The 15043-nt window shown below is 49.7% G+C and overlaps 1 protein-coding gene across 2 annotated transcripts in view; it reads left to right on the top strand.

The window, feature by feature from the left end:
- The window catches only part of LOC122921613 (metastasis-associated protein MTA1-like), a 73674-nt gene that overhangs the window by 22270 nt on the left and 36361 nt on the right, over positions 1-15043 (top strand). For both annotated transcript variants that reach the window (XM_044271729.1, XM_044271728.1), the window contains exon 3: positions 13666-13759. In XM_044271729.1, coding sequence (XP_044127664.1) covers positions 13666-13759 — 94 coding nt within the window. The remainder of the gene's footprint in view (positions 1-13665; positions 13760-15043) is intronic.

Below are 15043 nucleotides of genomic sequence, written 5' to 3'. Positions count from 1 at the left end.
GGAGAGGACTCACTGACTTCTATGGGGGAGTTTTCTAGGCACGCTCTGTGACCTGTGCAGAGGTCATTGTAAAAACAAGCAATGCAACTGCACTCTGCAAAGCACAAATAATAAATTAATACAATCGTGCCATACTCTGTTTTAGAAAATGTGCTAATGCTATGTTATAAATGTGCGATTCTTGACAAATACATTTTGTACAAAATTATTTGTGCCTGTCCACCAACGACAATGTGACCTTGCCGGTGGTGGAAAGGTGCAAAATGTATTTGCTAAGAATCTCACGTTTATAACCTAGCGTTAGCATTAGTACATTTTCTATAGCGAGTATTGCACTATTGTATTTACTTTATTATTTGTGTTTGCAGACTGCTGTTGCATTGTTTGTTTTTGATTTTGTGCTTTCAGACATGGTAACGTGCACCTGTGCATTGGCATGTGCTGACTAACCACCATTTCTTGCAGAGGTCATTGTGCAGGGAAGTGGAGTAGATAAGCTGTGATATCACTTAAGCCTCTTTCACACGAGCGTGACGGATTGGCTCTGGATGCGTTCAGGGTGCGTTCAGTGAAACTCGGACCATTTTGCAAGCAAGTTCAGTCAGTTATGTCTGAAATTGCAATTTTTCCGTGTGGGTGCAATGCGTTTTTCACGTGCGTCATAAAAAACTGAAGGTTTATAAACAACCTCTTAGCAACCATCCGTTTCTCGCTCGTATCATTGGGGGACACAGGACCGTGGGTATAGCTGCTGCTGCCGCCACTGGGAGGCGACACTAGGCTGAAAAGTGATAGCTCCCCTGCCGGCTATACCCCCTCCAGCCCGGAAAGAGTATATCAGTTTTTAGCTTAGTGTCGTAGGAGGCAGACCTCCCTGCTTGCAGGGCGGCTTCCTTTTTGTTTTTTCCTTTTAGGATGGGAAACAGTCGCCTAGCCTCTCTGTTTACCCGGGGAGCAAGACCGGTGTCTGTTTCCCTCACTGCCCGACCTCCCCAAGAAGTAAAGGTGGAGCAGGGCAGCCTAGCTCATCTGCCTCCCGCCAGCCAAAGGGTCACCTGGATCCGGCAAGACCCTCCCACCATACCAGACTGCTGAACAGGGTGACCCTGCTGGTCCACTGAGGGAGGGTGAAGAGACGATGGAGTGAGTAATCGGAATAGGTGAGTATTTTACCCCAACCTCTTCTCACTTCGGGTCCCGACCATCCGACTTAGTCCACAGGGCAGCCTTTATAGAGACTACCGGCTTTTCCCCTTGCGCATCCGGCCGGCCACTGCGCTTCCTTAGACCCCGGCTTTGTTTCGGGCTTCCCCCTGGTTCGGGTTGCGGCTACTCCCCGCTTTTCCGCCGGGGGGCTCCGGGTCCTTTCGTCCTCCAGCCAACCGGAAGTGCATCGCGGTCGGCCGTGAGTAGCTAATTTAGGACGCGGCTTCGTCGGCTATATAGGCCGCAATTCGGCGCCTCCCTCCGTGACTTAAGGGGAGGGGCTCTGCTTCCCGCCGCGCTCTGTGAGAGGACCCTTATGGCATTCCCCACGCTGATTCTCATCTCAGATGTGTGGACGCTCGAAGTTGTAACCTCAGATTACAAGATCGCGTTTGCTTCTCCTCCTCCGGAACGTTTCTTTCTGTCCCAGCCACCCAGAGATTCAGTTCGGGCGGTCGCCTTTTTACAGGCAATTCGGTCCCTCCTCGCTCGAGGTGTGATCTCCCCGGTTCTCCTGGAGGAACAATTCACAGGGTTTTATTCAAACCTATTTGTTGTCCCCAAGAAAGAAGGATCTGTTCGCCCGGTTCTGGACCTCAAGTTGCTGAACCGGTTCCTCCGGATTGAACACTTCAAAATGTAGTCCCTTTGCTTCACTGGAGCGGGGCGAATTCCTCTCCAATAGACATTCGGGACGCGTACTTACACGTCCCCATTGCATCGGCACATCTGCGCTTCCTCCTCTTTGCAGTAGGGCCCCATCACTACCAGTTCATCGCCCTTCCCTTTGGCTTGGCAACGGCACCTCGAGTCTTCACGAAAGTGCTTGCTCCTCTCCTTACCCTTCTTCGTACCAGGGGCATCACCCGGATTCCCTATCTGGGCGACATCCTGGTCAAAGCAGCGACCTTCAGTCAGAATGAGGACAGTCTACGCATCACTCTGGATACCCTGGCATGCTTTGACTGGCTGGTGAGCTTCCAGAAGTCTTCCCTATGTCCCACCAGACGGATCACTTTCCTGGGCATGATCCTCGACACAGTCGTGGCGTTAGTTCGCCTCCCCTCCGGACAACCGGCTAGCCCTTCTGCGGTCGGTTCGTCTTATCCGGCGCAGGTACCCATCAATCCGAATTTGCATGCAGGTCTTGGGTGCAATGGTCGCTTCCTTCGAGGTGGTTCCGTTTGCACAATTTCATACCCGTTCCTTTCAACGGGCAATTTTATCGTCTTGGGACAAGAATCCAGAGTCCTTGGACCGTCACATTGTCCTGTCCCCAAGAGTTCGTTCTGCACTCAGGTGGTGGCTCTCTGCCCCAACTGTGGAGTCGGGAAAATCCTTTCTCCCGGTCTTATGGACGGTCATTACCACCGATGCCAGTCTTTAGGGTTGGGGCGGAGTCTTCCCACCCCGGATGGTCAAAGGCGAATAGTCTCAGTTGGAGTCCAAACTGCCCATCAACATCCTAGAACTCCATGCCATTCATCTATCCCTTCTCCATTGAATTACTCTCCTGAGGGGCCGGCTGATTCGGATCCAGTCAGACAACGCCACAGCGGTGGCTTACATCAATCAACAAGGGGGAACCCGCAGTCAAGCGGTGATGGAGGAGTCTGACAAAATCCTGCAGTGGGCGGAGACACATGTACCAGCTCTATCGGTGGTCTACATTCTGGGAGTGGAGAATTGGACGGCAGATTTCCTCAGTCAGACAACCGTAGACCCGGGAGAGTAGTCTCTGCACCCGGAGGTGTTCGACTCTATTTGTCTCCGTTGAGGCCAACCGGAGATGGACGTGATGGCATCCAGACTCAACCACAAACTTCCCGCCTTTTTCTCTCAAGCAAGAGATCCCCAGGCATGTGCTGTAGACGCACTGGTGGCACCATGGGACGGGTTCTCTCTACTGTACGTATTGCCTCCTCTTCCCCTCCTGCCCGAGTCCTGCACAGAATCAGGATGGAGGGCATCCAGACGATTCTCATCGCTCCGGATTGGCCCCGTTGCGCGAGCTACACAGATATCATCCTCCTTCTAGGAGACACTCTCTCAGGGACCTGTCTTCCACCAGCATTTAGAGTCGCTACGTTTGATGGCGTGGCTGTTGAAACCGCCATTCTGAAGCGGTTTCCCTGACAAGGTCATTCACACCATGATTAAGGCCAGGAAACCAGCGTCATCCAAAATTTATTATAGAACATGGAGGTCTTTTCTGCGCTTCTTTGCAGAACGTAACCTCCCTCCACTGCGCTTCTCACTTCCCACTATCCTTTCCTTTCTGCAATCAGGTCTGGATTTGGGTCTTGCTCTTAGTTCCTTAAAGGGACAGGTGTCGGCGCTGTAAAATTATTTCCAGCATCCTTTAGCAAAATAGTCCCCGGTTAAGACCTTTCTCCAAGGGGTGGCTCACACTGTCCCTCCTTATCGCCACCCTTTGCCCTCTTGGGACTTGAACCTTGTCCTTGGTTCCCTCCAATCTGCTCCTTTTGAGCCTCTAGACGCAGTTTCCCTCCGTATTATTTCCTGGAAGGTTGCATTCCTGGTGGCAATCACATCCATCAGGCGCGTTTTGGAATTAGCAGCACTTTCTTGTAAGGAGCCCTTTGTTATGCTGCACCAAGATAAGGCAGTGCTCCGCCCGATACCTTCTTTTCAGCCGAAGGTAGTGTCCGCCTTCCATGTCAACGAAGACGTTGTTCTCCCTTGTTCTGCCCCTCTCCCTTACATCCTAAGGAGCGAGCTCTCCATCAGCTGGATGTGGTTCGGGCTCTGAGGATTTACATATCCATTTCTAGTTCGTTCCGCCGTATGGACTCTCTATTCTTTATTCCTGAAGGTCCTCACAAAGGCTTGACAGCCTCCAAGGTGACGATTGTCAGGTAGATTCGTTTGGCAATTGCTGAGGCATACCGCTCCCTGGGCAAGGCACCGATGCTCGGTATCACAGGCCCACTCGACCAGGGCGGTGGGCGCTTCTTAGGCTCGTTTTCCACCATGCTTCCGCTTCACAGCTGCGACTTGGTCTTCCTTGTACACGTTCACCAAGTTTTACTAAGTGCATACTTTTGCATCAGCGGACGCTGCTCTGTCCGCAAGGTCTTGCAGGCAGCAGTGTCTTAAGCCTCCGCAAGGACATTTTCCATGGGCCTGTGGTTCTTCCCTCACCGTGGACTGCTTTGGAACGTCCCACGGTCCTTCGTCCCCCAATGACACGAGCGAGAAAACGAGATTTTTGTGGACTCGACTGTAAAATCTCTTTCTTGCTTAGTTCATTGGGGGACACAGCTCCCACCCATTGATTTCTCTTATTGCCGCAGGTGACGGCGGTTGGTTTGCTGGTACGGCCTTTAGTTTTGGTTCGGTCCTACTGGCATTAATTGGGTTATGGTTTGTTTCCTGTATGGTTTTTCTCCTACTGCTTGGGCACAAACTGATATGCTCTCTCCAGGCTAGAGGGGGTATAGCCGGCAGAGGAGGAGTTAACACTTTTCAGCCTAGTGTCGCCTCCTAGTGGCGGCAGCAGCTATACCCACGGTCCTGTCCCCCCCAATGAACTAAGCGAAAAAAGATTTTATGGGTGAGTCCACAAAAATCTTGTTTTTCCACTGAAGCCCCATTCACTTCTATGGGGCCAGGGCTGCGTGAAAAAACACTGAATATAGAACATGCTGTGTTTTTCACGCAACGCAGAACTGATGCTTGAAAAGAAACCGCTCATGTACACAGACCCATTGACATGAATGGAAGGAGTTGCTGGTTTGTGTGCGAATGCACACAGTAGGGTATTTTGTTTGGCGCACAAAAGGACGACCTCAGACAGTGGACTTTGGTGAAATAGCTGTTTTTATTCAGTAGACAACGCGTTTCGGAGTTTATAACTCCTTTATCAAGTCTTAATCGGGCGTCAGCAGAGAGACTGGCCAGATGGCTGGAGCGTCTGGTTGTGCTGGAAAACGCCGCTCTCCATGTGCCTGAGCGCGCGCTTTTTAAGTTCGGGGGGCAGGGGGCGGGGTTGTGACGTCAGACGGGGGCGTGGTGGTGACGTCAGGCGGGAAGGCTACTGATGTTGCTGCGCCGATCAGCTGGTGTGCTAGGGGGCGGGGGAGCGGCGTCCTTGGTTGTTGTAGCGATCAGCTGGTGTGCTGGGGGCGGGGTTGTGACGTCCTTGAGTGCTGCTCGGCAGGCGCTGGGCAGTAGGGGAATGTGGAAAGTGTAGTGTGTTATGTTGGCGGCACAGGGGGGAGAGGGGAAATGAGGGGGCTGGTGCTGTGTAATGTTATGTGTTGATGGGGTGGCTGTGATGGGGTGTTTTGATGGGATGTGATGAAGGGGCTGGTGTGTTGTGGCTGATTTGATTCATATGAAATAGGGTGGGGTGTACACTGGGGTGGCTGGTTTGGGGCATGTATATGACCTAGAATGGCGCGGTGGTTGGCAGGTGGGCAGACGGGATGTGGTTGTAAAGAGAAGGGGGGGGGGATTATTGGGATGGATGGTGGTAAGGTGGGTGGGAAAGGAGAGGTGGGAACGTGAGTACTGTGGGTGTTGGAGGTGGTGGGCACGGCGGGGGGTTTAGGACATGGTGGGGTAAGATGATAGAAGATGGGGGAGTGGATGGGGGTGGAGGGGGGGCAGTGAAGGAAAGGGCAGTGGTGTGTGTGAAACGATATGGAGTGGTGCGTGGCAGAGTGTGTGGTGTGATTTGAAGGGCAGGGATCCGGGTTTATTTAGATGCAGTTGGTTTTTAACAGTTTGTTTGGGCAATCTGGGTTTTAGAAGCAGTTGGTTTCTAGCGATTCGTTTAGGCCGTATGGTTCTATGGTTTGTAGTTTGAATATCCAGTACATTTCTTTTCTCCTCAATTTCTGGTAGCGGTTACCATGGGTGGCTGGGATTTCTTCAATGGGTAGTAGGGAGAGGTCTCCTGCATCCTTGTTGTGTGCCTGCAGGAAATGTCGGGATACTCCATGTTTGAGGAAGCCGTTCGTGATGTTCCAACGGTGTTTGTTCATCCTCTCTCTCAGAGTGAGGGTGGTCCGGCCAACGTATTGTAATCCACAGCTGCATTCCAATAAATAAATGATGTATGTTGATGAACAGTTTAGGAAGTGCTTTATTTCAAAAATTTCTCCTGTTACATTACTGGAGAACTTGGTGGTCCGATTTGAGATGTTCAGACAACACTTACATCTTTGGTGTCCGCATTTATAACTTCCCAGCATTTTGGGAAAAAGGCTCAAAATGGCTGGGGGATGTTTTTTCTGAGTGCGCAGGCGACTAAGGGCGATGAGATTTTTGATTTGTTTGGGCTCTTCTGAACGTTATGTGTGGTTCTGGTCGTATATGTTTTGTTAGGAAGGGATCCGCTTGTAGTATCTGCCAGTGTTTCTTCAGTATATTTCTCAAGGTCGTGTGGTTGGTATTGAATGTGGTTATGAAGGATGTCTTGTATTTTTTGGTGGTATCTGGATCACTTGGTTTGGTGATTGGTGGTTTTGTTTCTGATGGTAGGCAGTCCTCCTGGGTGTATTTCTGTGCCTGCCGTAGTGCTGCTTTGACGACGCCGCATGGGTATCCTTTGTTGCGGAATCTTTTTTCAATTACCTGGCTTTGTAGTTTGAAGTCTTCATCCTTTGTGCAGTTTCGACGGATCCGCTTGAATTGGCTGAATGGGATGTTATTTTTCCACTTTTTGTGGTGTGCGCTCCTGTAGTCCAGATAACTGTTTCCATCTACTTTTTTTTAAAAAAGGTCTTTGTTTCGATGATATTTTCCTTAGTGGATAGGACTAGATCCAGGTATTCTATAGATGTTTCGGAATAGTTGGCTGTAAAGGTGAGGTTGAAGTTATTTTTGTTTAGGTGGGTGGTGAAATTGTTGGCCTCTTCTAGGCTGCCATCCCAGATCAAAAGCAAGTCATCGATATAGCGTTTGTAGAAGACTAGTTTGTCTTGCCAAGGGTGTTTGTTGTAGATGAATTGGTTTTCAAAGATTCCCATGTACAGGTTCGCGAAGCTGGGCGCGAATCGCGTCCCCATAGCGGTCCCTCTGGTCTGCTTGTAGATTTTGTTCTCAAAATTGAAGGTGTTGTGTTTGAGAATGAAGTCGATGCCGTCCAGAATGAATTGTCCCTGTGAGGTTGGCAGGTTCGTGTCTTGTTGTAGGTACTGCCGTATGGCGTCTATCCCTGTATTATGTGGGATGTTGGAATATAATGAGGCTACGTCAAGTGTGGCCCAAATGTATGATTTTTTTTCCAATGTACCCTTTTGAGCAAGGTGATTAGAGTGGCGGAGTCCTTCAGGTAGGAGGGTAGTTGGATGACATATTTCTGTAGAAAAATGTCGATGTAGTGTGATAAATTGCATGTGAGTGAGGAGATGCCAGATATGATCGGTCTCCCTGGCGGATTGTGGGTGGATTTATGTACTTTTGGTAGATGGTAAAAAAGTGCCAGGTTAGGGTAGTCTATGGTAATGTATTCTTTTTCCTTTTTGGTTAATATTCCCTGTGATTCTGCATTTTCCAGAAGACCCAATAGTTTTTTGGTGTCTTCCTTTATCGGGTTGTGGGATAGGATTTCATAGTAGTTTTTGTCTCCTAGGATTTTTTTTGCTTCAGCCAAATAATCCTCGCGGTCCTGGATCACGATGCCGCCTCCTTTATCAGCATTTCTGATGATGATGCTGTTATTATCCATTAGCTCTTTGAGGGCGATTTTTTTTCTTTTTTTGTTTAGGTTATTTGTTGTATTAAGATCTTTATTAATGGTTCTAAGGTCCTTTGTTACGAGTGCAGAGAAGGTTTCGATGTGGCTTCCCCTATGGTATATCGGGTTGAAAGTGGATTTGGGTTTCAGTCCTGTGGCGATGGCTCTTATGATTTCGTCAGGTTGTGCATTATCGGTGCTACTTGGTTTGGCGATTTTTGGTTTTGCGGACTGGATTTCGAAGTGCCTAGCTAATGTTAATTTCCGAATATAGGAATTGAGGTCAACGAATAGATCAAATTCATTGAATTTGCCGCTTGGGCAAAATGACAACCCTTTTTGTAGCAGGCTTATTTCCGCTTCATTGGGTTTGTGCGATGAGAGGTTGAAGATCCTCACTGATGTTTCGTTTTGTTCCGTTTGGGACTTAGCTGATTTGGGGTCTGTTTCTGGATTGCCCCAGTTTTCTTTTCTTTCTGTTGTTGTTCTGCCTCTTCCTCCTCGTCGTCCTCTTCTAGGTTTATTTGTCTTTTTATTCCTCTGTTTGGGACTGGTCTGAAGAAATCGGTGATCATGGTTGTCCCTGACGGATGCCGCAAGGCATATGTTGCTTCCGGGGTCAGGGCCCCAGGGAGGGGTAAAAAAGATGATGAATGTTGGTGGACTGATGCAGTGATATCCTGGTTGCTGGTGTTGTGGACAGTGATTGAGGAGCAGTTCTGTTGGTGGTCCGGGGGTTCCATAGTACCAAGATTGCTGTGGTTATGGATGGTGATAAGGGAATCTTCAAAGAGAGCAGAGTGGTCGAGTGTTGTGGTGGCGTGTTCGGGAGTCCGTGGTAGGAGGTCGGTGGTGGGCATAGGGCTGGGAGTGGGGGGTAAGGTGGGGGGAGGACAAAATGTGGTGGGGGGGAACTGTAGGCGATTTTTGGATAGGTGATGAAGGTCCGGAGGCGGGGTTGGGCCGTGGTCATTGGGAATGAACCATTTTATGGAGGTGGGTTTCTGGCTCGGGTCTGTGGGGCCTTTTGGTGTGTGTTTGGAGGGGTGGGCTGTAGTGCTGTGGGGTGACTGGTCTGGTAGATCAATGGTGGTGTGGAGTGTTTGGTGGATGTGGGGTTTGGAGCCGGTGAGGGTGATGTCTTGGGGGGGGTTTTGTGGGCCTCCCTAGCTTCATGATTGGGTTTGTTGTGTGTGATGGGAGGTTTGAACCTGTGGCTGTTGTGGAACGTGTTCCTTTGATACCGTTTGTTGGTGGGGTGGTGTTTATAGTGTTTACTGGAGGGGTAGGGGGAGTGGTTTCTGGAATGTGTAGCTCTTGGGGATCTGGTGTGTTGTGGATGTTTGCGGGGGTGACCGTCACTGGTCTTGTCTGTGGTGGTTCTCGGCGGTTGCATTGTTGGGGCATGTTGGTTGTGTGCGGTGGGCAGTGGGTGGTTGTCTGATCCATTGAGCCAAAAATGGATATTGTTGGTGCTAAAATCAGTTCTATCGCGATCAAGTTTTGAGAGTTTGCTATCTAGTGTTTCTTTCTCGTATTGGAGTACTCTTGTGGTGATGGATCGGTCGTATTTGGTGAAATCTATGTGGGTTGCATACTGAGTTAGGGTGGCTGCTGATTCTTCAATTTGTGCCTTAAGGATTTCAGAGTTTTTTTTCTTTTTGTCAATAGCATGATGAGCATGCCGCGTGCGCATTTCAGTAGGTATTCATCCCATTCTTTAGAAAAAAAAGGGGTCGTTTGCGAAACTGCTTCTGAACCTCAGTCTGAGACCTCTCGGGACGAGGTTCTCTTTGAGGTAGATTTCGAGGAGTAACCAGTCTAAATGGTGCTGGATTTCCTCTTTTAGTAATTTTTCCAAACCAAAGAATAAGTGGAGAAGGTCTCTACTTTCAATCTTTGGCGTCGTCTTTGTTGGAGTCTCTACGCACTGTGTGTGTTCAGTAGTTGCTCCATTATTTGTCCAGATCGATATCAATTTGGTTCGTTGTTGGATTCTCTTAGAGCAGTAGTCCATGGTGGGCGTTCAAGTTTGTCAAGGTGGGTGAATGCCACGGGGAACCTAGAGCCGCCGTACTCCCAGGCCAAAGGTATTTGAGGTCTTGGTCCTGACGGAGTCAGGAATATACAGCAATTTGGCGAGAGAGAAAAGAGAGGGGAGAGGCGCTCATAGGGTGGTGGGTAGCGGTTGTGTTGTTTTGCGTAATGGTCGAAGTGTGCTCACCTTTTGGTGTTGTGCTGGTTGGAGCTCAACGTCCGTGGAGGTAGGTACACGTGGAGAAATAAGGGGGCGTTGTTTTTTTTGGAAGGGTCGGTGCTGCCAATACCCGTTCGGTCCCTTAGGGTGGAGTTGCCAAGGACTCCTAGGGACTGTGAAGGAAGGAGTTGCTGGTTTGTGTGCGAATGCACACAGTAGGGTATTTTGTTTGGCGCACAAAAGGACGACCTCAGACAGTGGACTTTGGTGAAATAGCTGTTTTTATTGTTCAGTAGACAACGTGTTTCGGAGTTTATAACTCCTTTATCAAGTCTTAATCGGGCGTCAGCAGAGAGACTGGCCAGATGGCTGGAGCGTCTGGTTGTGCTGGAAAACGCCGCTCTCCATGTGCCTGAGCGCGCGCTTTTTAAGTTCGGGGGCGGGGTTGTGACGTCAGGCGGGAAGGCTACTGATGTTGCTGCGCCGATCAGCTGGTGTGCTAGGGGGCGGGGGAGCGGCGTCCTTGGTTGTTGTGGCGATCAGCTGGTGTGCTGGGGGCGGGGTTGTGACGTCCTTGAGTGCTGCTCGGCAGGCGCTGGGCAGTAGGGGAATGTGGAAAGTGTAGTGTGTTATGTTGGCGGCACAGGGGGGAGAGGGGAAATGAGGGGGCTGGTGCTGTGTAATGTTATGTGTTGATGGGGTGGCTGTGATGGGGTGTTTTGATGGGATGTGATGAAGGGGCTGTGATGAAGAAATCCCAGCCACCCATGGTAACCGCTACCAGAAATTGAGGAGAAAAGAAATGTACTGGATATTCAAACTACAAACCATAGAACCATACGGCCTAAACGAATCGCTAGAAACCAACTGCTTCTAAAACCCAGATTGCCCAAACAAACTGTTAAAAACCAACTGCATCTAAATAAACCCGGATCCCTGCCCTTCAAATCACACCACACACTCTGCCACGCACCACTCCATATCATTTCACACACACCACTGCCCTTTCCTTCACTGCCCCCCCCTCCAGCCCCATCTTCTATCATCTTACCCCACCATGTCCTAAACCCCCCCCCCCCCCGCCGTGCCCACCACCTCCAACACCCACAGTACTCACGTTCCCACCTCTCCTTTCCCACCCACCTTACCACCATCCATCCCAATAATCCCCCCCCCCCTTCTCTTTACAACCACATCCCGTCTGCCCACCTGCCAACCACCGCGCCATTCTAGGTCATATACATGCCCCAAACCAGCCACCCCAGTACACTCCCCACCCTATTTCATATGAATCAAATCAGCCACAACACACCAGCCCCTTCATCACATCCCATCAAAACACCCCATCACAGCCACCCCATTAAAACACCCCATCAACACATAACATTACACAGCACCAGCCCCCTCATTTCCCCTCTCCCCCCTGTGCCGCCAACATAACACACTACACTTTCCACATTCCCCTACTGCCCAGCGCCTGCCGAGCAGCACTCAAGGACGTCACAACCCCGCCCCCAGCACACCAGCTAATCGCCACAACAACCAAGGACGCCGCTCCCCCGCCCCCTAGCACACCAGCTGATCGGCGCAGCAACATCAGTAGCCTTCCCGCCTGACGTCACCACCACGCCCCCGTCTGACGTCACAACCCCGCCCCCGCCACCCGAACTTAAAAAGCGCGCGCTCAGGCACATGGAGAGCGGCGTTTTCCAGCACAACCAGACGCTCCAGCCATCTGGACAGTCTCTCTGCTGACGCCCGATTAAGACTTGATAAAGGAGTTATAAACTCCGAAACGCGTTGTCTACTGAAAAATAAAAACAGCTATTTCACCAAAGTCCACTGTCTGAGGTCGTCCTTTTGTGCGCCAAACAAAATACCCTACTGTGTGCATTCGCACACAAACCAGCAACTCCTTCCTTCACAGTCCCTGGGAGTCCTTGGCAACTCCACCCTAAGGGACCGAACGGGTATTGGCAGCACCGACCCTTCCAAAAAAAACAACGCCCCCTTATTTCTCCACGTGTACCTACCTCCACTGACGTTGAGCTCCAACCAGCACAACACCAAAAGGTGAGCACACTTCGACCATTACGCAAAACAACACAACCGCTACCCACCACCCTATGAGCGCCTCTCCCCTCTCTTTTCTCTCTCGCCAAATTGCTATTGAAATGAATGGGTCAGGATTCAGTGCGGGTGGAAAGGGGGAGTGCCTTCGTATGGAAATGACCCAGGGGCCTGGGCACCGGCCGTTGTAACGCCGCCCCTGGGCACCTTCACAGCCTCATTTGCATACGGATTAAAAGTGTTTTTCTGCACAACGATGCTAGCAGGGAAATAACGGTAAACACCGTCTTAATAAGGGGGGATGCCGTGGACATAACACTGTTATTAGGTTAATAGGGTGAAACTGCGTGAAAGACTCCCTTTAAACAATAGGTCATAGGTTACATTCCCTTTTAAGAACTGGTGCAGTTGCATTGCTTGTTTTTACAATGACCTCTGCACAGGTCACAGAGCGTGCCTAGAAAACTCCCCCATAGAAGTCAGTGAGTCCTCTCCAGTTTACTGAGTCTATGGCCCATGGTGGCTGCTGTATAGCATAAAGCTCGGGAAAGATGGGTGCCCCACAACCATGTTTAGGACACCAAATAATAAAAAAAAAATATCAGAAAAAAAAAACTGATTAGAAAACAGATCTGTGTCACTATCTGGTTTTAACTGGCAGAAAAAAAAATGTTTGGTCACACATTCCCTTTAAGACTGCTTTCACACTCGCGTTTTGGCTTTCCGTTTCTCAGATCTGTTCAGGGCTCTCACACGCGGTCCAAAACAGATCAGTTTTGCCCTAATGCGTTCTGAATGGAAAAGGATCCGCTCAGAATGCATCAGTTTGCATCAGTTCAGTCTCCATTCCGCTCTGGAAGTGGACACCAAAACACTGCCTGTAGCGTTTTTCTGTCCGTCCTGGCATGCGGAGCGAGACGTTCTCTGACACAATAGAAAACTGATCCGTCTCCCATTGACTTTCACTGGAGTTCATGATGGATCCGTCATGGTTATAGAAGACGTAATACAACTGGATCTGTTCATGACGGACCCGCAAAAAACGCTAGTGTGAAAGTAGCCTTAGGAAATGATGCCTGCTGTAGGGTGAGGTGATGAAATGTTCACATCCAGACATGTCAGTGGAGGTTGAAGACCCCACTGACCGCTAGATGATGGGACTCCAGCGCTCTGCGGAGGTTTGCGTACCGCCAGCTTTACCTGGAGAACATACGTATGGGCTATGTCTATGTATTGTGGGGGGCTGCATGCAATCAGTTGAGGTCCCCCTACTACTAGCCTCTGTGTCACATCAGAAGTGATTAGCGATGAGGAGCCATTTCATTTTGGCGGGTACTATTGCTTGCTGGGTTGATTTGCAGTTATGGAATATGGATCACGCTGATAAAGGAAAATGTCTTTTTAAGCGGATTTGACGCCACCTGACAAAACAAAATAATGAGTATATTCTTTAGGAGTTTATGAATATAATTTCTTTTTACAGACTGCGAATGGAAATGTTGAAGCGAAGGTTGTGTGTTTCTATAGGAGGAGGGATATCTCCAGCACTCTCATTTCTTTGGCAGACAAGCATGCAAGTAAGTACCCTGTACAGCCTCACCTCCTACCTATACTCTTGATTTTGTTTCTGCTATTCTCGCACGTTTTGGGAAAACCTCCTGAATGCTTCATTCTTCTCTGAAGTGATCGGGATGCGGTGCAGTGTTGCATCATGTGACACGGGACAGAAGTGCTGTGGTGAAATCTGCACTGAAATCCTGACTGTGCTTGTGAGAATTTTGGCGCAGATTTCACCCTCTGCATCACTAGAATCAATATGAAAAAATCCATAGCAAAGAAGTCCCATCCAAAAGAGGTCACCTTGCCGTGGTGGATGGGCACAAATTATTTTGATCAAAATGTATTTGCAAAGTTCCTCATATTAAATTATATAGTGATGGGGTTGCACTGTGTTGCAATACTTAGATGCCGGGATTACGTATTTTTCGATACTTTCGATAGAAGCTTCGCATCCGTCCCTTTCAGAACATGGCATACACACAGCTCGTTCTTATCGGCGTTTGCACAGTGGAGAACGAGGGAGTCCGGGCATCCGTCCCTCCCCACTGGGGCACGGCCAGCCACTGCCACCAATGAAAATGCTGAGTGGCTTGATGTCGGGGAGGGAGAATAGGAGTGCAGGGGACATACACACAACGATATATACAGGGGGGTCCGCAATCCTTGCGATGCTGGTAGGAAAAGGACCTGTTATGACATCATCACCCTGTGACAAGGACCATCCATATGTTACTCGTCACATAGTGATAAAGTCATCACAGGTCCTTTATCCCACAGCATTCAGGAGGAGTCTTAGAAGTGTTATCAGGTGGAGATGACCTCATGAGCAGGCAACCGGTATGTGCTTCATGGAGACACTGCTTTATGCCTATATTAATGGGAGGCACATTTTGTTATTACTTTTAGTAGCTCCACATGCCTCATATTATTAGTGATCCCATCATGTACTTTCTCACATAATGGGCAACATGAGGTTAATGTGAGGGGCACGATGGGCCCCCCGTGTCAGCAATCGCCGCAAACCGCAGGTCAATTCAGACCTGCGGTTTGTGGCTTTTACATGCGGTTGCGGTCTGCGGTGCCTTTGTGTCCCCATGCGGCTGTAGGGGGGACCCGATGGCATGGAAGGCAGCGCGATGCCTTCCTGAGGCATCTGCGCTGCCTTCCGGTGACGAGCCTGTGAGATCCAGCCCCCTGGATCTCACAGGCCAGAAGCTGTATGAGTAATACAGACAGTATTGGGCCTCATGCACACGACAGTATTTTTTCACGGTCCGCAAAAACGGGGTCCGTAGGTCCGT

The sequence above is a fragment of the Bufo gargarizans genome, chromosome 11 (assembly GCF_014858855.1).
Source record: "Bufo gargarizans isolate SCDJY-AF-19 chromosome 11, ASM1485885v1, whole genome shotgun sequence".
NCBI lineage: Eukaryota > Metazoa > Chordata > Amphibia > Anura > Bufonidae > Bufo > Bufo gargarizans.
Note: the sequence above shows the minus strand (reverse complement) of the source record. Positions and strands in the feature narration are given on the sequence as shown.